Below are 25,442 nucleotides of genomic sequence, written 5' to 3' on the forward strand. Positions count from 1 at the left end.
TGTACTTATAAAAATACCACATGCAATGAAAGCTATGCGTATTTATAAAAATACCTGTATCTAAGTAGGCCAGTAACATTTAATATTTTTCAGTAAATCCAAACATAAAATATATATATTAGTGCCAAATGGAACATATATTTTGAAATATGAACCCCAAGTAAAACTCTGAGGAATCTGGAGTGAAATGCAGGCATCTGCCAAAGGAAACTTCGGAGCAGTTGTCATTTGAAGAAAGGAAAGGAAACAATGCCGGGTCTCTTATCTTCACGGGCTGTTTTGCTTGTCAGATTTCTAACATCGCTTCAGCTGAGTTTTATATTTGACTTCTAACCTCATGGCCATTTGACCTGCCAACTACTATTTTCTTTAAGGCTTTTTTTAACACTCCACCCAAGCATTTTGCTTTCCAGGGCAGTCGTGACTATTTCCTTTTCACTTCACTTCAACGTTTACAGCGTTGACTTAACGCGCATCCTTTAGATAGACCAAGGGGCGTTGCAGACGACCCCAAGCTGATGGCTACCTCTCTGGAAAGTCAAGGTCCCTGGAGGGTCTCTGCTTTGTGCCAGGGTTTCTCTCCAACCTGAGTCCCAGCGGGAGGCCAGGCTGCCAGCCCCCTCCCCAGACCTACCGCGCGGGCCGGGACCTCACAGCCGGGAAACACCGCCCTTTCCTGTCGCCAACTCGGGCCCCAGGCCAACTACCGGGGATGAAGAGACAGATTAAGAAAATTAATTAACCGGGTGCACTATCGGCCCCCGGCGGAGGGGCGGGGCGTGCTGCGGCGGTCTCCAGAACGACCTGCGGGCGCAGGTGCCGCCAAAGGCGGAATTTTATGCTCCCGAGTTGGCAGTTACGCCACTTGAGCCTGGTCGTGGATCGGAAGCCGCCGCCACTCGTTTGTCCCAGCTTTAGGCAAGTCTCTTTCTGGGACCCCGCAGGAGAAGAAACCCCCCACCCCATCCTGGACTGGAAAAACCTGCAGCGTCGGCTGTTCGGGTGCCAGCCCCCAGCGTCTCCAGAGCACTAAATCCACTCTCCGCATTTTGGCTGCAGCTGCAAAGCGAGCGAGCTGGAACAGACGGACCCTTCCCCCACCCCGGGCTACGAGTGACCAGGGACCCACGACAGGGCAGGAGCAGCGCGGGCAGGTGGCTCCGCTGCCCCGAGTCACCTGCCCGCGGCGCCCGAGGCTAGCCGGGCTAGGTCGGCTTGTTGGGACGAGGAGAGGTGGGCGCACGAGGTTTAGTGCAGGTGTCCTGGGTGCGGGCGGAGTCCCTTTGTCCTCGGGCACCCAAGCGCTAGCTCCCGCGGCCTTTCTTTGTGCCGAGGTAGCTGAAAGCTTCTCCGAAGGAAGCCCCAACCCTGGGGTCGGCGCTGGAAGGGTAACAATGGGCGCCCATTGTCCTCCGGGGACCTGCAGGCCGTGAGGCTGACCCCAGCCCGGCTCACTCCGGGGTGCAGGTACCACTGCAGGCTGGCAGGCTCTCCGCCCGCGCCCTCGGCCCCGCGCCGCCCCGCCCCCTGCGCCGCCGGCCCCGCCCCGCGCCGCCCCGCCCTTCACAGGTTCAGTCCTCGCGTCCGGCCGCGGCGAGCTCAGTCTGACTCACATCTTCGCTCGCGGGCCGCAGCGGGGAGCGAGGTTGGAGACCGGCGGCCTCGGCTTCCTTCACTCAGTCTCGGGGCCGATAATGCTGTGAGGAGGTGCCGCATCCGCCCACCCCGCAGAATCTGCGCTTAGCGGGCAGGGACTGCGTGCGCCATCGGGAGGCGTCGGTGCGGGACTCACGGCCCCGGGGCAGCGGCTGGGATCCTCGGGGCTGCTGGTGAGTTGCAGCCGATTCACGGCTGCTTCCTCCTGTCTGTGAGTCTGTACGACCCGCCGTGGCCGCTTCCGGCGCGTGTGGGGTGCTAGGCGTGGCAGCGCGCTAGGAGCACGGATACTGAGGGCATCGTCTTTCCAGCTAGTGTCCAAAGGACTAAAGGGGGATGTAAAGGAAACCGGGAGGCGGGCAGCAAGATCAGGAGGCAGAGCTCCACCATTTGTGTCAACCACTTTTCAGGGTGGGGCTGCACGGCTACACCGCACCCTCCGAGCTATTGACAGCCATTCTGGGCGCGTATTGCATTTTTCCATTTGAGAACAAGCAGCACATGGCTACCGCTCCCCTCCCATCGTGGACTGGCACCCGGGCCGCACATGGGCGCACCGTGCAGATCTGTGGCGGCAGTACCCGCCGGGTGCCCACCCCTCACTTGACAGGAAGCATTGTGACTGGGGCCCCAAACTGCAAATCATGCCGCTGATTTTTTTTTTTTTGGACGGTGGTTGTTTCGGAACAGCCGAAGCGTTTTCAAGATTTTTTTCTTTCCTTTTGCAACTGTCTTGACACAGACAAGTACCGAACGTTTAAGGACGAATGAATCTAGCCAGTCATTTTTCGTTATGAATTATTGTACTCTATCTCCCCTCTCGACTTTGGGAGGCATGTGTTTCATCTTATAAATAGAAAGTAGCATATTTTTTGGCAGAACCTCCTTTATACCGTACAGTCTGGGAGAGGTCAGTTTAAAAATAAATACGCACTTGAATGTTAGTTACATTACCGAGAGCCAGGCTGTGGCTGGGACAAGCTGCATGGACAGCAGCATCAAAGCCGGGAGCACAGCTGTGTTGAAAGGAATAAAAGCCCCAGAGTGTAGTCCAGGCTGACAGTCCAGTAATTATTTTGTTTTATAAAAAAGTGAGTGAAAATGAGGGCGGGAATAGGAATGTCAGGAGGGCATTGCAACATGAATCTTTACAGCCCTCTTGCATTTGGGGGAGTCGCTGCTGTTGTATGCTGAGGGCCTAGGGGGTTCTGGAGAGGGAGGTGCTAGGAAGGAGGAGGGAATTGATGAATGCGTTAAGGAGACAAAGATTTTGTCCCCACCCCCAACTCTTAGGCCTCAACAATATCCTTGAGTGTCCTGGGGGTGCTGTCTGGTGAAAAGAACAAAAATTAGGAGAGGAGTGCGTGTCCACATTTGAATAGCAAAGGCAGTCTTGGAGACTTCTCTTTAATACCACAGGGAACAAAAGGCTCACGGGGAAGCTCTGATGATGCCCTAGAGGTATCCCTAAGGCAATTTAAAGGACTCGTAGGCTGTGCTAACTTCCATCTAACAGCCAGGAAATGCAGTTTCTCCTTTACTGGACAGTTCAGAGGTCTTCTCTTTGATATCACCTGCACTTGTATGTGCTCTTGCTGGCAGTTAAGGATAAGCTTTACAGGTATGTGTACGACACAAATCCTTTCCACAGCAGATTTAAGCACTCAGAGATAAGTTGGGGCAGTTGTGAAATATTTAGCACAGCCACATGTGCAATAAATGATAAAGACTATTTGTATAGTCAAGGAAAAGTTGAAAGTGCTTCAAGTCTCCCAAAGAATGTAGGTTTCCCAGTTAGCCTCACTCATTGAATAAAACACTCAGAAGCAGCTCCTGAGCTCTCAGATAAGAACTTATGAGGAGAAACTGGGAAGCCTTTCTGGTTCCATGGCAGTTTCTGTTTTCCAGTGGTATCATCTGCAAGAGATTTATATGATGAATTCCATGATTGGAACATGTGCTGTGGCTGAGGCAGCAGCTACAGACATGAAGTAAGATGAGCTCCCCCTTCCCTCAAAATCTGAGCAGTGAAATCCTGTTTTGTATCTCAATGGAACATGTAAAGACAGCTAGAGTAATGAGCATATTTTTTTTGTGCTTTTTATGGTAAATTTGAATGTAGCGCAAGATGAGTAAATACAAAGCCATGAGAATTACTGCAGCAGTGCTCACATGAGCTAGTTTGTCTGTCTGCTTTCCAGCTTTTCCTTTAATGTGGTATTTTTGTTTTATGTCCAACATGTTCACAAAAGCTGCCCCTTTTCAATTGTGAAATTCACGGTATTCAACAGCCTGGGGGAAAAGTTTTAACCTGTATCACCCAAAGATTGTTTACCAGGCCATAAGTCTTGCACAAGCTCTTTGCCCAGTAGCCATAGCATTTATCCAGTGGGTTGAATACAATTCATAACCTGAAAAGACTCTAGGAAGACTGCTTCAGTGTGGTTTTTTTGTTGTTAATTGTTAAAATTCTTACCTTAAGTATGATTTCCTTTAGGCCTGGCCTACTTTCTAACAAGGAGCCTGTGGACCTGTTTATTCATTGATTGAATAAGAAATCTTTTTTAGAATGCAGTATGTTTGCCAGAGAACAAGTACAGTTATTTGAAACTACTGGCTACAGGCAGCCACATAAAGTCCTTTGCCAAGCACTGAAGCCCAAGAGCTCTCCTAAGACATCACACCCTTCAGGACCTTAAGTGTTAAGGGTCCTTCCTTCCTACCTGGAGCCCATCCTAAGTGCCAAGCAGTCTTCTCAGCCCTTTACTTTGACCTTGATTAACTCATTTATTTATAATATACATTCTGTGAAGAAGGAACTGTTAATATCCCCATATTACAGGTGTAGAAAGTGATAACAGGTCTGTTATATAACTTGCCCCAAATTACACAATAAAGAACATACCTAAACATGCATATGTAGTTTTAACAACGTACATGGAAGTCAGCACTTTTGAGGTAAGGAGACGGGAAGAAACTGTGAGGTTGAGAAGCCTCACCCAGGCTGCCTGGTCTCCTATCCTAGCTCTGGTGCTTAATGATTATGCCACTTTGGGTAAATTACTCAGCCTGTGTGCCTCAGTTTACCAATTATAAAAAGAGGGTAACTAAAATTAAGTGAGTTAAAATATATACTCAGAAGAGTGAGTATAATAATGCACTCAGAATAATGCCTGGGCCGGAGCAGGCACGAACTAGAGTTGTTGCTTTCATTTTTCTTTTGTTTTTTCCCTAAGTGCTTAAATACTGGTTCTCTCATTTACTATTCATAACTACTCTTCGAGGTAGATAGTATTGTTCTTGTTTTTCAGATGAGGACACAGATTCACAATAACTTGGCCAAGGTCACACAGCTAAGTAAGTAGCAGAATAAGGTTTGAATTCAGGTTCATTGACCGTGTACTAAGTGCCACATCCCCCAGCAGGGAGGAGAGCAAGGAAAGCTTTCAGCCTGACTCCTGTCAGGGAACTCGTTTCATGGTAACTGTGTCGCACAGTACCACTGCCCAGAGAAAGCTGACAGTAGCTGCCAGCCTTAGTGAATACCATGTGCATCATTTTCTTATTGTAGTTCGATCTCACTGGTATGGCGACAGTCTTCTCCTGCAGTGGGCCCAGCGTCAAACTGCTAGAGTTGACATGAGCAGTATAATTTGTTCCATAAACAAAGAGATTTACTAGGACTCTGGGATGAGGAAGAAAGCCCCGTCACAGCAAGGAACAAGGAGTTTCAAGGGCCAGGGATGAGGGGAGAGCTTAGCGTGGACCATCTTCTTGCCTTCAAGTTCCAGAGTCAGGTAATCAGCCTGAATGGTCACCTCCTTGAGGCCAGTGACCACATCCACTGCCTGCCCCTTCAGCCCCTGGTACTCACTGGACATTTAATATGTTTCGTAATGAGGTTGCTCCAAGAGAGCTAAAGCAACAGGCAGAGCTATGGTAAACTAGGCAGGAAGGATCTGTCCTTGGCGGAAGTCAGGCCTCATTACAGTTCTAAGTTCTGAACATGCCCTGGGCCCTGCCAGATAAGCTTCTGGTGTGAAAGATAGAGTACGGAGGCCTTTCTGGAGGGGTGCCTCGGATAACTCATGGGGGCCTACCTGGCCTCTACTGCCTTTTATACTGTGGGTTTGTGATTAGCTGTAGGAGGCTGCCCAGGAGACTCCTTAGAATGAAGTAGGGGTCCTGGAAAGGACAGCCTGAAATAACCCAGGTTACCTCAGAGCAAGCGCAGGAGCTTTAGAGCTGTCCATCTTCATTTCCCTTCTCCTATCCCCATGCTTTAAAGGCTACAAGACAAAACTGTACACCCCAAAATAAGTAAGTAGCCATATGGTTCAATAACAACAGTCAGGTATGTTTCTTTCTTTTTTAAAAAAATGCCTCTCTTGTCCTTGATACATTTCTGGTATCACCACAGTTTCGTCTTACCAAGTCTTTCCAGGTTTCACCAGAGTCACGATGCTGGACTGAGTTTGACAGCACCTCTGGTGGAAAGGTTTTTAAAATTTAACCATACGGTTTTATAATACAAATCGTGGTACTGACTTTAAGAAGTTTGTCATTTCTGAATAGCCAAGCATAGTAATGAGTTTGAAAACTGAGGAGTGTCTTATTAGCATTTGCATGATCCTTACTACTTGCCCAAGTCATAAATTTATAGAACCCTTGAATCTCAAATTTAAAATGAAAACAAGACAAAACAAAACAAAAAAAGAGATTTCCAGGTATTTGGGCTCTATTTGCATATTTGGGAAGTCATTACTGGCCTTTTTAGCCTTTGGTTCTTTGCCAAATTATGTTGCAAGGATGGCATACCTGCCATTAGCTAATACAGCACCACCTAACCCATACCCCAAGGCATAAATAGCATTAGGAAAGGATTCTCTGGGAAGCCAGTTTAATTAAGGACCCTTTCTGCAGACCTTTTCAGAGCATTTAATATGTCACTGAGTACAGAGAATCTCCATGGGGAGATGGTGATCAGAGTCTCTCAATTGTTTTGCCTACAAAGCAGCTGGCAGGACCAGTGTGGCAGGAAGCACTCTGGGAACCAACGAGCCAGAGGCAGAAGCCACACACTGGAGGCTGCCTTAGAGAGAAGAAGGACCCCAGAGATGCTTCAGAGAACCCCAGGGTGTACGGGAATAGAGCCACAAGAACACACTGCAAGATGCCACAGACACACCATCCCACCCCATCATTATGCTGCTTGATAAAACTAATACAGAACTAAGTGGAGACAATCACAGAGGGACTGGAGATGAGAAAACATAGGTTCTGGTCTTAGCCCTGAGCCAAGCTTGGCAACTGTGACCTCTCCAAGTCCTTTTCTCATCTCTGTGATGAGGCATTTGGCACCATAATTTCAAATAATCTGTAGCTCTAGAATTCAGTGAATCAGGATCAGTGACACCTATTAATGTTATACATCTGAACTGACCCTTGGCAAAAACAAAGTTAAAAAAAGTAATAGCAGTCTTACTACTAATAACATAAAAACAGACCAGTGGGTAGAAAAACAGACCAATGCAGATCTTTGGCAGAGCAGCCTGAGCCAGCATGGAAGGCAGGGAACTTCAAAGTCAAGTCTCTATTTAGACAGCTTCCACATTTGGGAATCCGTCATGTTCTGGTGACAACTTGAAGGTCATATTTGTAGACACGTCATGCCAGTGATAGATCACTGTGTGTTTAGTTGAAAAAGACCTTTTCTGTTCAAATCCATTATAATCATTTAGGCTACACACATTTTTAAAACAAGCAAAGGTATTTTTGGTGAAATGTGGCTTTGCCGTTTCAGAATGTATTTTATTTCATTCCCTTTTTATTTGTTTTTTTTTTTAACTTGTTTTCTTTGCCAGGGGTCAGTTCAGACATATAACATTGATTTTTCACACAGCAGGAGATAAACTCTAAGCCCTCGACTGCCCAGCTTTGTCATGAGGCAAATCCCTGCCCTCCTCGGGCTAGGTTCTGTTCCCGCATTTGTGAAGCGGTAGAAGGGGAGGGATGTTCTCCAAGCTCTCTCCTGGCTTTAAACTATTATTCTATTTCTCTATTTTCCCCTTGTATTGTACCATTCCTGTAGTGTCTTGTTCCTTCTCCTGTTGTAACACTCACTGAACTTAACATGATCATTTATTGACCTTTGTGGCTCTCTAGACTTCTGGCTCCTCAAGATAGGGCCTGAACCTTGTTTATCTTGGCATTTATTTATCTTTTTTGTAGTAGGACTTAATGAAAAAGCAGGGAATCTAGCCTAGCCATGTTAACTGATTCTGCCTTGAATGTTGTCAAGCCAGAAACCATTTCACTTACCTAGTTTATTTAAGTCCTGCCATAGTGAAATTATTCCTTCCCAGGCTACAAAACATTCTAATTCAAAGGGAGGCACCTTCAGTCCTCTGGAATTTCTGCTGGTAATGATCACCCAAGATACTCTGAAACTCAGGCCACCACCAGAACTTTTTCAAAGTCTCAGCTGGGCAGTTGTCCACCAAACCTTTCTCGTGTCTGGGTGTGTGGCTCAGTACCATGTGTCCCCTTAAGGACGCAGGCTAGGCAGCCACAACGGTGTGCCTGCTTACTTTCTAGTACACTTGTGATCATGCACACTGGACTGTAAGGTCCCAGCTCATTGTTGCTGGAGCCTCAGCCCCTAGGGTAGTGCCTGGCCCTCAGTAGGTGTTTGTTGTTGACTAGCCAGGGGCTGGATGAAGGCACAAGGGAAGGCTCCCTTCAAAGCCTGCTTCTCCCTGAGTAAATGCGCTCAAGCCGCATGTCCCACTGCGCATGTCAGCACCAAACTGAAAACTGTGTCCTTGCTCTCAGAGACTTCAGAGTGAAATGTCTTAACACAGTAAGGTTGATTTGGGGCCTTATATAAGTTTATGCTGACGAGTGGATTTTATTCTGTATTCCTTGTGGAGAAGCCCTCAGTGGTGGATTCATCTTGGGGTCGGGGGATGCTCCCTGTGCCAGCCTGGTGGAGGCCCCCTGCCTTCATATCCCAGGGTTATTGTGCAGAGTAAGACAATCACTTCTTTCCAATTCCAGATTTTTTCTCAGAATGAGGAATTACACTTGGAGTCAGAACATTTGGGAGCTTTCACACTATTTGAAACAATCAGCTTAGGTGACCAGATCCCAAGATCCAAAAGCAATTAACTTTGGGGAAAAAAATCCCAACAGTGAACTTCCAGCCTGTCTTGTTACTTACACGGCTTTAGCTTGGGGGGATAATTTAAAGTAATAATGGCCCCTCCTGTTCATTGTAAGCTCATTGCCTAACAGAACTTTGTCAAGCACTTTGTGTGTGTCCCTTCCTGAGAAGACACACAGCACTGCTCAGGTGAGCAAACTGAGGCTCCCAGAGAAGGTCACTGGCACTGCTTTGTACCCTAAATTAAATATCAGGAAGGTTGTGAAAAGATAATGAAAATTTTATAAGCTGTTAAAAAGGAATTTTGGTTCTAAGGATAGTCTTAATTACATTAAAAAGTACTATAGTTTTTTCTTAAAATTCTCTAGAGGTTAGATGTTTCTGCAGACTTGTAGAATCACAGAACCCTAACATTTCACAGATGGAAGGCATCTTGGCCTCACTCTTCTCATTCTGATGGGATAAAACTAAGGCCCTAAGAGTTTGAAGGACAGAGCGTGAACCCTCCTTGGTCCAGTTCTCTTTCTAACCATTTTTCTCTTCTTTCTTTCTATTTTTTTCAGTCCAAGGCAAAGAAAGAAAATTTTAAATAAGTGCAATATTTTACTAGATAATATAATCTCTTTGGTTAATGAGGAGGGGAGGGTACAAATAGGGAGGCTGACCCTACTTTCTCAGTCTCCCTTTACCAGTGTCCCAGAGGGGCATTTCCTGATCCCTAAGGGTCCCAGGGAACATCATGTAAAGAAAAACTGTCCTAAAATACTTTGTAATATTAAGTATAAATAAATCTTAAGCACAAATCTGATTTTATTGTCTCTGCGTGCCCATGGATCTGACATGCACATAGCAGGGGCTGTACTTGAAATTAGCAACATGCGCTGGAGGATATCACCCTACCTCCTCTCCCAGTGCTGGGATACTCTCTTTCCCTCCCTCCCCTCTGGAATCCCTGTACAGTCTCAGACTCTGCGAGAAAACTTCCCATGATGGGCCCAGTGGCCAAGTGGATTCCCTCAGGTTTCTTCTTATCCAGACCTGCCCCCCTCCCCCTTACCACTCCCCCTATCCCCAGCTTTCCCATGAACCTTCATCGCATACCTAATTCTAACCTTGGGGCCATACAGATTCCCTTACACCTGACAGCCTACCAACTATTTAACAAAAATAACTACTACAATAATATACTATATAGTGTAATAATAAGTATGCCTTTAATTTTTTTCTTTATGTGAATGATAATGGTTGATTGCAATTTTCCCAACTCAAAGAAGTCCCATTTGTTTTTAAGGCAGGAAGAACTGCATGTGGAGATAAAAGGGTACATGTACATTTATAGAAGTTTGCCCCATGTCCTCTTGACAGAAGGAATTCTCTCATCAAGCTGGAGGTAGGCATCCCTTCCAATTGTGGAGATTGTTCCCAGGGTAGACACAAACCATCGTAGCCCTGTCTGCAACCATTTTCTTGGTGACTGTAACAGACAACATTTAGGGAGAGAATGGAAGTGGTTATTTTGGCAATTAGAATGATTCCTCTTCTTCATATTGAATTTCAGTAGATGTTCTGATTTTTTATTTGAGATAAAGATAATGCTTTGTGTTTGTACTGTACTCAGCTCTTATAATCATCTGTGAGATAGGCAGGTTTGGGGTAATTACCTCCATTTACCCATAAGATAACCAGCAAACCCATATGTATCTGGAGTTCTACAGGGACCCTACAAGGCTGGCTCAGAGTTTTGGCCCAGATGTCTTCTCTCCTAAGGCCCAGAAAAGCGGCAAGAGCTCTGTCTGTTGTTTTGTTTGCCCATGTGTTCATTCATTTATTTGACAATGTCTTTTTTTTTAAGTACCTGTTCTGTGCTGGTCATACATTGATATTCAAAACAAATCTTTCCTATAGAATGTCCATTTTAGTTTCTTGAGGTTCCTTTATGCATCTTGGGCCAAATAAATTAAGTTTCCCCTTAACCCATTAACTTTTGAAAGGAAAGGTCAGGAAAGTGAGCTCATTGTTTCTCCAGGGCCTTATTCTTCAAGATTGACTTAAATATAACTAGTGAGTTTGCATTCAGGGAATGTACTCCCAACTTTTTCTGGAGTTTTACCTGTTTCTCTAAGACTCTGTTTGCACATTACCATTACAGATAGTAGCCCTTTTTCTTTCAAATGGCCCATCAACAAATATTCTTTGCCTTAATCCCAAAGATCTGTGAGTGCCAGTAGAATTACTGTGGCTTCCATTGACAGGCTGTAAAATTCTTATCCTGTAGGGTGGAGAACGGTTAAAATGTCTTAAATACGGAAAAATGAAAAACAGCCTTTGCCATGGCTGTGGCAAAAGAGGCTACAAATCCTTTGTTAAATGATTTTATTTATTTTTTTCCTGTAGAAGTCATAGGAACACTCCATCTTGCATTTTCAGCAGAGCAGGCAGGGTTGAAAAGGAAGGAAGTAAAGGCAGTCTCTTTAAGACTTTCTCATTTGTTTGTTCATTCAACAAACATTTATTTAGTGCGAACTATGAATTAAATAGTTGTCTCTTCCCAGAAGCCTAGTGGGGAAGAAACTAGTAGTGATTGGAGATAGTAGGAGAGCTGGTAGGTTTGAGATATGAACAAGGTACTATAGGAGCTGGGTTTTAGAGGTTTTGGGGGAAACTGGCAGGAGATGTAGCTGCAGGCATGGGCAGGACCCAGCTTGCTAAAGGGGACCTCCCAAGCTGTCTTATCTCCAGGCTGTAAGGGCGGGCCTGCCATTGAGGAGAGTAACAAGGTTTCTTGAGCATTCTAGAAGGCTCACTCTGATATAGATTGGAAGATAAAGTGGAAGGAGATATGGTTGGAGGCAAGGAAACAGTGGGCGGGGAGCAAATGCCCCTCCTGCAGGAGACAGAAAGGGCTAGAAGTAAGGCAGGGACAGTGGGATGGACCAGAGGACACAGAACTGATGTCGGGAATTGGAGCAGGGTGGGGTGGGGGTGGGAGATGCAGGGCAGCAAGCTTGATTGTTATGGCAGTAACGAAAAGTTTCTAGCAGCTTACTTTCAGTTTCTTTACTTACCTCAGCATGGACTGGCCCTGAGCTACAGACCTACTTGGAGTAGCACTGGTCTAGAGTTTGGGTGGGCTGAAAACACTGATTTGGATGTTATAACTAGAGGTAGTAGTTGAAGCCATGTGCAGGGGTGTTTTTGCCGGGGATTGTTGAGGGCTGAGGAATGGAAAACCACCATCTAACCCTATTAGAAATGCCAATGTCAAAGGCAGGGGCTCAAACTTTTTCTGTAAAGAGTCATTTTTGTGTTTTAGACTTTGAGGGCCACATACCGTCTGTCATAACTGCTCAACTCTGACCTGGTAATATGAAATCATCTCTTCCAGGGTTTCCCAACCTCAGCACTACTTAGAATTGGAGCCAGGCAGTTCTTTGCTCTGGGGGCTGTCCTATCCACTGGAGAATGTTAAGCAGCATTTCTGGCTCCACCCACTAGATGCCCAGTTTTGAGCACCACCACCCCCAGTTATGAGAATCAAAAATATCTCCAGACATTGTCAAATGTCATCTGGGAGGTGAAGTCACCCTCAGTTGAGAACCACTGAGCTCTAGATAATACATTAATGAATGGGCACAAATGTGTTCCAATAAAATTTTATTTACAAAAAGTCGGTTTGGCCCACCAACTGTAACTTGTAGACCCTCAATTTAGGGAATAGGCAGAGGGAAAACAAAGAGCTCATTCAATAAAATTGGAGCACCTCTGCCCACCTTATTCTTACTGAGTTTAATCCCTACCTGGAGATAACAGACATAAAATCACAAAACCAGAGAACAGGAAAATAACAGAAATATAAGCTCTTCAGGAGTCCTAAGAAAAACCTCCAAGCAAGGCAATGCTGAGCCTGGATTGTGTGAGGTGTGTTAGAGAATTCCTCCAGGAAGGAAGTGACTGCTGGTCTTGGAGGATGTTACAAATAGTGGTTGATGGTAAGAAGGTGGGAGGACATTCCATGTAAGGAACACAGGGTTCTTAGTTTCAGAAAGTTAGGAGGGAAGTGAAGTGTCAATGAAGGGGGGTAGCTATTGTCCCCTGCGAAAACCATGAGGTTGTACACAGTCCCATGCACGTGCTTCCTCTGGGAAAAGCATTAACAGCACTTAATGCAGTTTTCTAAGAACAGGATGTTTGTTTTTCTCCTTGAGACTCAGGGGGCTTTTATGACTTCAAAATTTGAATCTTTTGGCTTTTCTTTTATATAAATTCAAATCCTTTTTGAGATTCTTTTTCTTTTTCTTTTTTTTTTTTTTTTTTGACAAGAACAGAAGAACAGAACTATTGGGAAGTCCTAGTGAGTTAGAGTTAACAGGGCTGGTATCTGGGACCATTTTACTCATTCTTGGTTCCTGACAAGAATGTGTCTCACCGATGTTGAGGTCATAGTGTATCATTTCCTCTTGGTGCTGTTGGACTTCAGGACAGTCTGGAACGGCATTCCGTTCTCTCCCATTGCCATGGCAGTCCTCCCGTTTTGGCAGATTGACCTAAGATACAAACTTAATCTAAGATTATTTCCTAAGAAGTGTGTTCTAATATTTGCCCTCCTGGCCTGCAGCAAGCACTCAGAGGTTAGCAACTAATATTCACAAGTGTAAGTTCCTTAGAGAACCAGGCATTTTAAATTTGCCATTTCCTAGAGGTGCCCCGTAGACTGGGAGTGGGGATTGATGCAAACCAACTCGTGTCTTATGGTGGAAGGTCCAGCAGGTCTAACTTCTTAACTTGAAGTTCTCTGTATGCCATGTGCAAATGGAGGCAAATAGATGAAGAAGACCTAATTCATGTTCACAGAAGAGCTCAGCCTGGTCTGAGGGGAACATGCGTTCATTCATTGGACCAATGTTTGTGCCCACATAACCAGGAGAGCCTGCATGGATGTGAGAGTGGAATGGTCACTGCCAGGTTCCAAATACACCCAGTGCTGGTCTGATGCAGAGAAGCCATGTTTCAGCCTGCTCAGTGAGCATGGATTGTTGAGGGCCCAAGCAGGGTGGGAGAAGACCATAGAAACCCCATATCTATTCCTTCTCCTCATTAGGGAAAATAGAGTATTAAGGGGCCTAAATTTGAGGATGTGCTTTAAAGACAAAGGATGAGGAACTCGGTTCTCTAAGGTCATGTGGGTCAAGTGATCAGAGTCTAAATTTCTGGACACCTATCAAGCCTGTTGTTTTGGGTCACTTCTATTACTGGAGCTAGAGTTTTCAGAGAATAATCACCGACTGAAATAGGTTTTTTTGTGTGTGAACCACTAAGCGACTTTCCAAGTTACTTTCTTGTCAGCAGAGTTTAGAAGGAATATCCTTACTGAGTAATGCTGAAAACTTTGGGGTCAGGTTCCCTTCCTGTACTCATGTTGTCCTTGCAGATTTGCAGATCAAGTGGGACCCCTTAGTTATGGAAGCATGCAAATAATTTATTATAATGGCCTTTTTTGATTCATATCCTCCAAACTAGAGAGCCTGCCTTGGTCCTTCTGACCAGCCCTGAGGCTGAGCCCATATAAAACCAGTCATGATAAATGAGCCAGACATTTTGAGAAAACCTGTCTGCCTGCCAGGGATCAATGTCCATATATTGCATCTTCCCCAGTAACTCATTTTAAAAGAGAGAAAGGGTGTAATAGCCTCTCTTCAAAAGGGCAGACTTGATACTTTGTGAGGTGGATGTTCTATCTTCCAATTTTGCCTCTAAAAGTCTTTCAAATAGTACAATTAGATCCTATAAATGTGAGGAGTGTATGTAAATTAGCAGCGAGTCTCCCGGATGGTATTTGTGGGTTTCTCTATAATCAGGGTTGTAAAAGAAAAATAAATACAACCTGTAGCTGAATCATAAGTGAGAAGTCCATTTATAAATGATTGAAGGTGAAGTGAATCATAGACTTTCTGAGTGGGTCTATAAAATACAGTCAGCTCCGTCTGGCTGTAAGTTCATTTGCATGACAGGTAGGCAGCTGGGAACTATGCACACAGTTTTACAGTCTTGCAGCATATAGCTATGCCCTCAGTTTTGATGTGGGGAAAGGATAAGAATCTAAAAATAGAAAAGGTATCTTATCTTCTCAGGGGTGGAGTGCACAGACTAAAAATATGAAAAGCATCCCTTCAGGATGCTGTTTATCAGGTGTTCTCTGGTTACATTTATTTGTCTTAGATTATCACTTAAGTTCAATTTTGGATTTCTAATACTATGACTTTTTCCCCTTGAATTTAAAAATTCTTTGTCTAACCCAGAGAAGCCCTCCTACAGAAGTCTGCACAGACCTGGCATGAATGTTCACACTGTAGTCATATTTTAGTGTTTTTGATACAGAAGGTTGGCTGGTCATCGCTTTATGAGTAAAAACAGCCATCTTCAAATGGAAAGTCTTCTGGGGAAGTCTCTGAGAGTTTTTACAGGTGAACGAGACATGGGGCCTTGAAGAAATTAGCAGGGACAATGTTCTTGCATAGGAAACTCAGACCCAACAGGGATGAACCACCACCTGCCACTCAATAGTGGGGAGGCCCAGCCACGGATGGCTGCTGCCCCACGTGAGGTCCTCGGCCCCACTCCCTGGTCGCCATCCCCTCCTCATGACAACACATTCCATCTTTAGAGAAATGTGGGTTCTCCCTTGGAGAAACCAAAATCTGTTTCTCTGTAGCTTCTGCTTAGTAACCCAAAGAACAGGCCCCAAAGAACAGGTTAATCTTTTTCTTTACACTTAAAATGAATCCTTTAGATCCCTAGAGATTCATTTTCCCAGGTATCTGACTTGTCTGTAAGCTGCTTCACGTGCATGAATGACCAAGTTCCTTCCTCTCCCAGCTGGATGCCTCAGAACATGCAGAAACGTGTCCCAGGTAGCTTCTATCCCTTCTCCAGGTGGAGCCCAGGGTCAAGCACAGTGTTCCAGGCTTATCAGCATGGAGTTATCTTTCCCTTGTTGGCAGCAGAGAAAAATACCCGGGAGATGGTGAGGTGGAGGAGGAGGGGTCTTGGCAGAGTGGAACATCCTTCCCTGGACTGTGGGTTCAGACTCAGGAGGAATCGTTGAGCATCTTTGCTTGGGGCCCAGGTGATGCAGTGGTGCTAAGTCTAGGTGCTTAGGAAGGAGGGCATGTGGATACTACACTGAGACAAAGCAAAAATGATCAGAAGTTAGGATGTCCTTGAAGGACGTGACAGCTGAGCTAGAAACAGGAAGTCCAGCACATGCGCACTTCCCGAAAGTGGAAGAATGGAAAAGGCCCACAGATCCCTCAGGACATTTATCCACACACACACCTGCTCCCGTTTTCATGCATGTGTGTTTTAAATTAACATTGCAACTGATTTTGCAGGATCCAAGACATTTTTTACCCACTCTTTCCACTAAGGATTACTCTAAACACAATTAGTAAACAAACAAACATTCTTTTCTTAAAATAAATGGAATTTAAAAAATCACAACCCCTTTGTTCTTTCTGGAGCCAACGGAGTTGCCAGGACAGTCAACGCTCAGTAATTCAGGAACTGATCTTTCCACGTGTCTCCCTTTAATAAGCCATTGTTTGTCCTCTCCTCCTGGCCACTGCTCTGCTTGGGTCTTTTGGCACCATTCTCTTTACTAAAAGGATGATAAGGCCATGAAGCAAAGGGCTGCTTCGGTTTTTTCTTCATTGAATTCTTTTTGCTGTGATGATTTCTCTTATTAACACTGTCACTTATGCTTACATCAGTCAGAAGAAACTAGAATTGTCCAGCCTAGTGCAGGAGCTACTGGCCTTTCTTATCACACCCAGGCTGTAACTTCCTCCCGAGGCCTTTTGTGTTCTTGGAACCCTTGGATTTGTCACCAGTTCCTGTAAGCGGGGGCCTGTGCACTTGCCTCTCGCTTGCAGGCCCACTCATCTGCCAGACATTCTCTCTAACCTTGACCGAGGATGACAAGCAACTGACTGGGGAGTTGAACCCTTTTGTTGGGAAATTCATCCTCTGGTGCCCAGGAATGGGAACCTGTGTTTTCAAAAGAATCTGATTTCTCAGATGAATATTATCTCGAGTGTCATCTGAGTGGGGAGAGAGAGGCAGTGATCCAAGAACGAAGGGAGAGGGATGAACCATCACGGAGAGTTCAGATGTCAGGGTCAAGGGGAGGGTTCTTGAGAAAGAGCTACACATAAGAGATTTCTCTCTTTTTTTTCTCTTTCTCTTCTTCCTTTCCATTTCTGGCCTTCCTTCCTTTCTTTTCTAAATGGAGTAGAAGGATAGAAGCCCGAGGAGCCAGGAGAAGCCCAAGGCGGGGTTAGGAGGGCAGCATCCTCAGATGGTTCAGTATCTGTGAATTTATGATGGTGGTGTGGAGTCTTGGCTGATACACAAAGGCTAGAAATTCTCTTCATTTGGCTTGTGAATCCAAGGAGGGCTCGCCCACCAGTTCTAGTCAAATAATTCCCATCTAACCTATAAGCGTTTCCTCTTCTCCTCCACCAGCCTTGTTCGGGTCCATCCCACTTCCTCCTGGGCAGACAGCAAAGCCTCCCGGGTATCCCCCTCCTCAAGCTTGCTCACTCGGATTCATCCCTCACTTTGCCTAATGCCGTGTGGGTCAGCCACCAGCAGTATTCTGGAGCCCAAGCCTCCTTTTCTGAAAATGATGAGGAGGGACAAGATTTCACGTGGCCTTTAGGACCACTCCGTCATGGCACGTTGTCTGTCTGTGTCACTAGCCAACTCCCCAACAAGGAGCTGTACACATGAGCCTCAGTGCCCACCCCCCAACCTGCGTCTTCCCTCCACATGGATGCCCTGCTTGGCACCAAGAGGCAGCATCTTGCTTCTCATTTCCCTCTGACAAAACAAACCCTTCTCTTCTGAGATCCTTTCCATTTTGCACAGCCACACGCTGGTACTGCCCCTTGGGAGAGCACATGATCATGGCAAGAGCAGGTGAAATGTGCCCCTTCTGGGTTCAGGTAGACAAAGCTCAGCCTCTCCTGAGGTCTTCATAAATCCCCACACTGCCATCCCAGATTTAGGCTTTTTGAATACAGTTCCCATGAAAATGTTTATATTATGATCAGTGACTCATAGTTTCAGTAGGCTTTTCAGGATCTAAGTATAGAATTGGCTGTGCAAGAAAGTGCGATCTGAGCCCTAAACAACCTATTTATTGGTTCTAAATTGCTAATTCATTCACATGGTTCAAAAATCCAAAACCATAAAAGGATATATAGTGGGCAGTTTCTCTCCTACCCTTGTCCTCCTCCATCTACTCCCCCTCCCTGTGGGCAGTCACTGTTACTAGTTTCTTGTGTATGCTGCTGGAGATACTTTACAGACATACAAGCCCATATAAATGTATCTACATGCTTTTGCACCTGTTGTTTTCCCTTTGAGGATATAGATCTTTGAGCTTTTTCTGTAACAACATAAAAAGAGCTGCTTCACTCTTTTTAAGACGAGTATGATATTCATGTGTATGCATGCACGTTAATTCACTGAACCAGGCCTCTGTCAGTGGGTGATTAGGTTGTCTCCAACTCTAGGCTGTTAAGCTGCTGGATTGATGACTTCGTACATGTATTATTTCCCATATATATTAAGTTGATAAATCTCTGGAAGTAAAATTCTGAGGCCAATGGCATGTGATTACAGTTTTGATAGGTAGTGCCAAACCACCTTCCACTGAGCTTAGACCTGTTCCTCCTTCCACCACCATCAGCATACGCAAGGCCTGTACCCACCGCATCCCTTATCAGCCCATTGTATTATCACACATTTGTATCTTAAACAGGCTGTGGAATGTATCCAGTTTATAATTGAGGAGCTGACTGAATTCCCAGGGAGTGTGCTCATTAAGTATCAAACCTCAGACTGGAGCCTGCCACTTGGTGACTGGTAGCTGGGCCCTGACAAAGCGACTCACAGTCTGTGCCTCAGGGCCTCATTTGTAAAATGGGGATATTCACAGCCCCCTAGTGGGTTCTTGTGAGTGAGCCAGTGCCCGTCAAAGATTGGACCAGTGCCTGGCACACAGAGATGCTCTGTGCAAACACTGACTGTCTCTTCAGTGCTGGAGGTTCCCAGGAGACCACACGGGCCCGCTCCAGGGCCAGCCACTCTGCTACCAGTGAAGATGCCACCCAGTAGGTGGAAGACCGTGAAAGAACAGTCAGCCTGGGAAAGGAAAGGGGAGGCCCCTTGATTAACCAGGGAGCCCGGAAAATTCAGGAAGGAGGGCAGGAAGCAGCCAGTGTAAGAAATTAATATTGAATTGTCTCTCCTGAGATCAAGCATGGTTGCCCCTGAGCTGAAGGAGAAAGATTACAGATAAGATAGAAGGATGGGGTCAGAGATCTCAGTTATTTCCCTAGCTTCACATCAGAAACATCAACTTGTCTTAAGTTGTAAAACTGACATTTTTGCCCCAAATTCTTTTTTTTAAAACTTCCACTGTATTTGGGAGCTCTTAGCTTTGGCACATAGTAGAAATTCGATACAAATTATTATTTCCAGAGTCCTAGAAGCCTACATCCCTGTCATGCAGTAAATACTATGTAAATATTTATAGAAAGAAAGAAAATGCCTTTTAAGGTATCTTCTTTCCTCTCCCACTGTCCAGAATCTCATTGCATGCAGTTTATCTAGCCTCCCCTTACCAAGTCTATCCTTATTTTTTCTCTCTATTTATTATCTCTTCCCTCCCATCTTTTTGTCTACACCACTGACATAAAACCCCACTTCTACCAGGCAAGTGAGCCTTTGGCAAAGGGCCTGCAGGGCCCGTGGCCATGGCCATGGCCAGGCAGGAACTGAGGGCTGGGCGTTCCTCCCCTGAGCATTCTCAGGGCAACAAGTGCTTCCTCCCTCTTCTCCTTGCTTTCCTCTGCAGCGATCCCAGTCGTTGTTCAGGCACACGGAGAATGTCAGAGATCCACTCAGGGGCAGAGAACTATCAGGCTGCATGGCATCTTCCTTTTTCTAAATAATTGGAATGTTCTGGCCTTGCATGACCCTGGCTCCATCAGCTGACCACAGGCAGCCCTCACGTGCCCCTGGGTTGCAGTGGACACACTATCTTTCTATGGCAGCTTGCCTTCTTGGCTGTGTGTGCCGAGGACACCACTCCAGTGGGCAGCTGTGCCTCAGGGCTGCATCCCCCCTTCTGCAGGCTCAGCGCGCCAGCTGTTCCTCCTGTAGGCAGTCCTCGCGCTGTGCCCAGGGAGCCAGGAAGGGAGCACTCCAGACTGTTGGGCACTTAGGGGAAGTCCTGATGTTGGGACCCAGGGTTTAAATGTCTGTTCCTGCTAACAAGACTCAAATTACAGTTAAAACTCAGAGAGAATGTCCAGACCCACAAGCATGGCTTTCTATGCTTGATTTCCCATCTTTTCTCTTGGTGTCAAGGATCTCTTCTAATAACACAGTCGTCTCTGTGTGTTCCCAACCTGAAGTAGGAAGGCAGAACTGTGGGGAGCCTTTGTGTGGCCTCAGCAGCACATCTGGGAGGTTGTTTGAGCCAGTGCCTTAGTTGGGATCGAAGAGAAAGCGATAGATGGTGAGCGTGTGGTCTACTTGGCAGCTTCAGGGTTAGCCCACTCTGGGTGCAAACCGCCTCCTGCTGCCCAGCCCTCCCCCTCACACACAAAGCCAGGGTAGGATGGGTCACTTGCTCATCATTCTCTGCCTTCTCAGGCCTAGGTGCAAGCCACTCCCCAAACCAAGCTAGTTGCTGCCTTGCCAGCAGGTGCCTGGGTACAGCTCTCACCACCTGCCACAGGGAAATGAATTTAAAACTTGGCAAAAGGAAAGAAGTTCAGGCAGATGCAATGCAGGGGGCCTCCAGCTCTACAAAGCAAATGTGACTTTTTGCAAGCCACCATCTGACCCAGCCTTCAGAATATTGATTGTTTTGCTCTCCAGCCATGGGGAGGAGAGCCCAGTAGGAGAGGTTCTCAGCAAAGCCACTAAAGGAATTCCTGCAGTGAGAAAGGTTTAACTTGCCCATGTCACCTGAGGTGACTGAAGAGTTAGAGGATTATTTTCAAGAGACAGTTTCTCATCTATAAAAGGAGACCCCGAGAGCCCCAGGCCCTCTTCTGGCTCATTACTTCTAATCATGTCATATAGCTTGTGCAGGGAGAATTTGTTCATTTTCTAGGCTGCTAACAAATGACCACAAACTTAGGGGCTTCCACCACCACCTGATTATTGTCTCAGCTTCTGTGAGTGATGAGTCTGAGCAGGGCTCAGCTCCAGGGTCTCATCAGACTGTGAGCCAGATTTCAGGGCTGTGGTCTCATGAGAGGCTCAGCTGGAGAACGACCAACATCCAGATTCCCTCCAGTTGCTGGCAGAATTCATCTCCACAGGAAATCTCTGCTAAGATGAAATCTTATATAAGTTAATCAAGGTGTTGCATCCCATCCTTATGGGACTTTTCCTTTTTTTGCATTAATTTTGGATATATACAGAACTCAAAAACAAAATGTTGTCAGTCTTGGTAGCGTGAACACCTAAGCAAAAGAGAAGATACATTTTTAAATAAAGCCAGTTGTCTGTAAGGAGCTTAAATCACTCTGGTCATGTGCTAACAGCAGTTCTTGTGGTAGAGGAAAAGGACTAAAAGGACTAAAAGCTTAAGGACACAGAAAATTGTGTCCATGGCCATGTTTAAAAGGTGCTGATGTCATGTAAGTTTGGGGTTTCTGCATCTTCCTCTTGCTCTCCTTGTTTTTTTCTTTATTCCCCCTGAAGAAGAGTAAGATTAGTGGACCCTTGTCAAGATTAAAGTTTTTATCCTACTTGATGGAGGAAAAAAAAAGCTTGGTTTCCAATGGGAAGTGATCCTGTCATTATTTAACAGGCTCTTGTGAGAAAGGCAAGCTTGCGTGGACCAACTGTGAAGCCTCAGCTAATCACAACCTATTTGGGTTTCTTTTCCAGGTTTCTCCATGTTGTGGAAGGGATTGGATGATGTAATAGGCTCCCCAGAAAACCCCTCCTGGTTGTAATTTCAGGAAGGTCTTGGACCCCGTCTCATTTCACAGCCACTTCTAAAGTTCCTTGAGAAAAATGATGTGACAGTTGCTGTCCAGGAAGGTTTTCAGAAATACTTAACCTCTGTGAAGAAAGTGGCCCTATTTCCCTTTTGTAAAATAAAACATTCTCAAATTCAAAATGCCAGCCAAGACCCCAATTTACCTGAAAGCTGCCAATAACAAGAAAGGGAAGAAATTTAAATTGAGGGACATTTTGTCCCCCGACATGATCAGCCCTCCCCTTGGAGACTTCCGCCACACCATCCACATCGGCAAAGAGGGCCAGCACGACGTCTTTGGAGACATTTCCTTCCTTCAAGGGAACTACGAGCTCCTACCCGGAAACCAGGAGAAAGCACGCCTGGGCCAGTTCCCTGGGCACAGCGAGTTCTTACGGGCCAACAGCACCTCCGACTCTGTGTTCACAGAGACGCCCTCCCCGGTGCTCAAAAATGCCATCTCCCTCCCCACCATCGGAGGGTCCCAAGCGCTCATGCTGCCCTTGTTGTCACCGGTGACATTTAACTCCAAACAGGAGGCCTTTGGTCCGGCAAAGCTGCCCAGGCTCAGCTGCGAGCCCGTCGTGGAGGAAAAGGCTCCAGAGAAAAGCAGCATGCTGGCCAACGGGACCATCCACCAGGGGGATGTCTCGTGGGGCTCCAGCGGGTCAGCGTCGCAGTCCAGCCAGGGCAGAGACAGCCACTCCTCCAGCCTCTCCGAACAGTACCCCGACTGGCCGGCCGAGGACATGTTTGACCACCCCGCCCCCTGCGAGCTCTTCAAGCACGAGATTAAATCCGAGGAGTCCCTCTCTGACCTCACAGGTTCCCTCCTCTCCCTGCAGCTCGATCTGGGGCCCTCGTTTCTGGATGAGGTGCTGAATGTCATGGATAAAAATAAGTAACAGGATGGCCACCAGCCCATTTCCCTTTAGGGTAAAAGGTATCAAAAGCAAAAGCAAAACTAACCACAGTCCAAGAGAAGAACCTGACTCACTATATTGCAATTGTGTGATGGGTTTTCTAAAATAATGTTCCTACAAAATATTTTTTTACCTGTTAGGCCCTGTTTGCAAAAACAGATTCAAGCAAACAAAGACAAAACCTGTCCTGGCAAAAAAATGAAGTGAGCCAGTCAGAACCCATTTTCAGCAGGCATTGCTGATGTTCAGCTCAAATTTTTTGTTTCCAGACATGTAAGAAATCTGGCTTGGCCAGGATTGGCGCTAGCTATGAAGGGCTGCATGAGTCACATTAAGGAGCTTCACAGTACTCCGGCATTTTCTGAGCAAAAGCAAGTCAACGTTTATTTAACACCTAAGCCTTTTTTCTACCCTTTTCTATATTATATCATTTGGGCTCACCACAGCAAATTCTTCAGTGTTCAAGACTTTTCTCCGTTTTCACATTTGAACGACTTTATGGATTTGGGGATTTTCTTGTAACTCATATATCCCAATATATTATTATCTATATTGAGGAATTTTGACTGTCAGCTACATGTTGGTAAGATACAAGCAAAGTATTACTGTAACTAAGTTATTTTTAAAGTTAAAATATATTTTTATGTGCCTTTGGCTTTTTATTGCAGAGTCTACATTTTATAGATATTACATCAAACATTGTCATTTGACTTGTTTCCATTGGGGTTCCATTGTAAACTGTGTATATGTTTGAAGCATGTATTCATATTTAGCTTTTTAATTTTTTTCCTTCATTTGCTATCATACTTTTCACAGCAGCCAACAATGGATTATAAAGCATAAAGGCACAGGTTATCATGATGCTTCTGCAGAGACTGTGGGCTACACCACATAATGTTACTTGGAAATATGGGTATTTTAGTGCAGTACATACTTGCATTACATAGGTACTTCATGCAACACAATAAAGAGTAAATGTTAACATGAACTTGCTTGTTTATAGTAATAAAAAACAAAGGAGTATTGTTTCCTTTAAGGCCAGGACTAGAAAAATGCTTCTCTAACATGTATATGAACCTCTAAAATGAGATAAGGGATGATTTCTATCCACTCTGTAATTTTGGTTATTTCCCAAAGGTCTGAGATTCCAGAAACAGGGCCTCTCAATTTTAAGAAACATGAAATGTAGGAAATCAGATTTTTGTTTTTAAGTCAACCCTGCAGCCACCTCTCAAAACTCATTTCGATGAATCTCCTCCCTTTTAACACACACTACCACAAACACCTACAACCACAACTCCTATAGGACAGTCCCTACAGGACAGATGGTTCCATACTGCAGGTGCCACACACACACAATTAAGGAAGTTACAAAGAAGACAGCAGAGAGCACTTTGCCCCAAGGAGCCAGAGACACCATAAGGATGTCAGTTAAGGAAACAGGAACAGGAAATGTACACACCAATTCCTGTCCCTTTGTCAGCCACTCCACCCCCTCACAGATAAACATTTGCACACAGTAACTTTAATTTCTCCTTGAAATCCATCCCTGAAATGACTTCCTCTCCCAAACACTTCAGTGACTCTCTCACAGGTTTGGACTTGTTGTAATTCGATCATCTGAAATAACCTTGAAACTTCAGGGGAAGTGGGGTCAGGACAACTGAGTGAGCAGAAGAGGAAACTCGTTCCCTTAGGGCACTGAGAGCCTCCTTCATTTCCCAGTTGTCATTCTCTACCATGATTTTGCAGAGTCCTCCTTCTGTTCAGCCACACCCAACTCACAGCCCACAGTTGCCATAGAGATTTCCTCCCCTCTTCTAAATCTTGTGAATGAGGAAGAGTCCCATATATCTCAATTTTTAGCCAGACTCTTTCAACACTTTGCACCATCTTAATATTGATCAGATTTGTTCTCTCATTTTACTCCTCATCTGCAGCGTGACCTCAAGTTGAAGATTAACCTACTAGGTGAAATCTGAAAGGATGAAAAATGTGTGTGCATTTCCTCTGCTCTCTCTGATAAATACAGAGAACAGATCTGCAGTACTGAATGTGTTTGATAGCATCTAAGCAATAATGCATATTTGCAGATATGTTGCCATTCATATTTTCTCTCCAAGCCCTTTCACCTACAGTCTCTCCCATTAGGTGAGGTATAACAGAGATGGTGTAACAAACATGCCCCTTTTAGGGAACAAAGCCACCTCAGTTTATGAACGTTTTTGTGGTCAGTTCTCCTGTGGTAGCCCTTCTAATACGTGGTTCCTTCTCCAGGGGGTAGGTGCAGGGCTGATGGTGGCTTTCTCCTGCAAAAAAACACCTTCGACTTGTACCTGCTGAGAGCTGCATTGATGTTTTCAGCCTAGGATCATTCTCCCACTTTTAACCTAATTTACCAGGATGCACTGTGTTTGTAAACTCAAAAAGGTGAGCCACCTGTGACCCAACAACCAGAAAAAAAACCATGCAATTTGAGTAAGTAGAGTCCCTTAGTGTTGTAGAAGGCAAGGTTCCTGTGAGTGATCTATTCCCTAGGTAGCCAGATCTAAAAAGGACAAGATACATTATTTCTGCCTAAAATAATCTGCTGAAAAGTTCAAAATACCAGGTACTTAGCTCTTCACAA

The 25,442-nt window shown here is 45.4% G+C and overlaps 1 protein-coding gene and 1 long non-coding RNA gene across 4 annotated transcripts in view; one reads left to right on the plus strand and one right to left on the minus strand.

The window, feature by feature from the left end:
* The first annotated feature begins 1,570 nt into the window (after positions 1 to 1,570).
* On the plus strand, positions 1,571 to 23,801 carry CDC42EP3 (CDC42 effector protein 3). 2 transcript variants are annotated; one of them, XM_017648481.3, is made up of 2 exons: positions 1,571 to 1,829; positions 21,797 to 23,801. In XM_017648481.3, the coding sequence occupies exon 2, from the start codon at positions 22,031 to 22,033 to the stop codon at positions 22,793 to 22,795; it is 765 nt and encodes a 254-aa protein (XP_017503970.1). In that variant the 5' UTR covers positions 1,571 to 1,829; positions 21,797 to 22,030; the 3' UTR covers positions 22,796 to 23,801. The 2 variants fall into 2 exon arrangements, with proteins under 2 accessions (XP_017503970.1, XP_073070352.1); XM_073214251.1 differs by lacking the exon at positions 1,571 to 1,829 and adding an exon at positions 10,112 to 10,211.
* LOC118970724 (uncharacterized) overlaps positions 10,171 to 25,442 on the minus strand; it is a 196,042-nt gene continuing 180,770 nt past the window's right edge. For both annotated transcript variants that reach the window (XR_005058780.2, XR_012121799.1), the window contains 2 exons: positions 13,248 to 13,365; positions 10,171 to 10,295 (listed from right to left, as the gene is read on the minus strand). This is a non-coding gene — a long non-coding RNA (uncharacterized lncRNA). The remainder of the gene's footprint in view (positions 10,296 to 13,247; positions 13,366 to 25,442) is intronic.

The sequence above is a fragment of the Manis javanica genome, chromosome 1 (assembly GCF_040802235.1).
Source record: "Manis javanica isolate MJ-LG chromosome 1, MJ_LKY, whole genome shotgun sequence".
NCBI lineage: Eukaryota > Metazoa > Chordata > Mammalia > Pholidota > Manidae > Manis > Manis javanica.

What these genes read in the sequence shown, in the direction of transcription:
- CDC42EP3 (XM_017648481.3), top strand. Translation starts at nt 22,031, where the DNA reads ATGCCAGCCAAGACCCCAATTTACCTGAAAGCTGCCAATAACAAGAAA.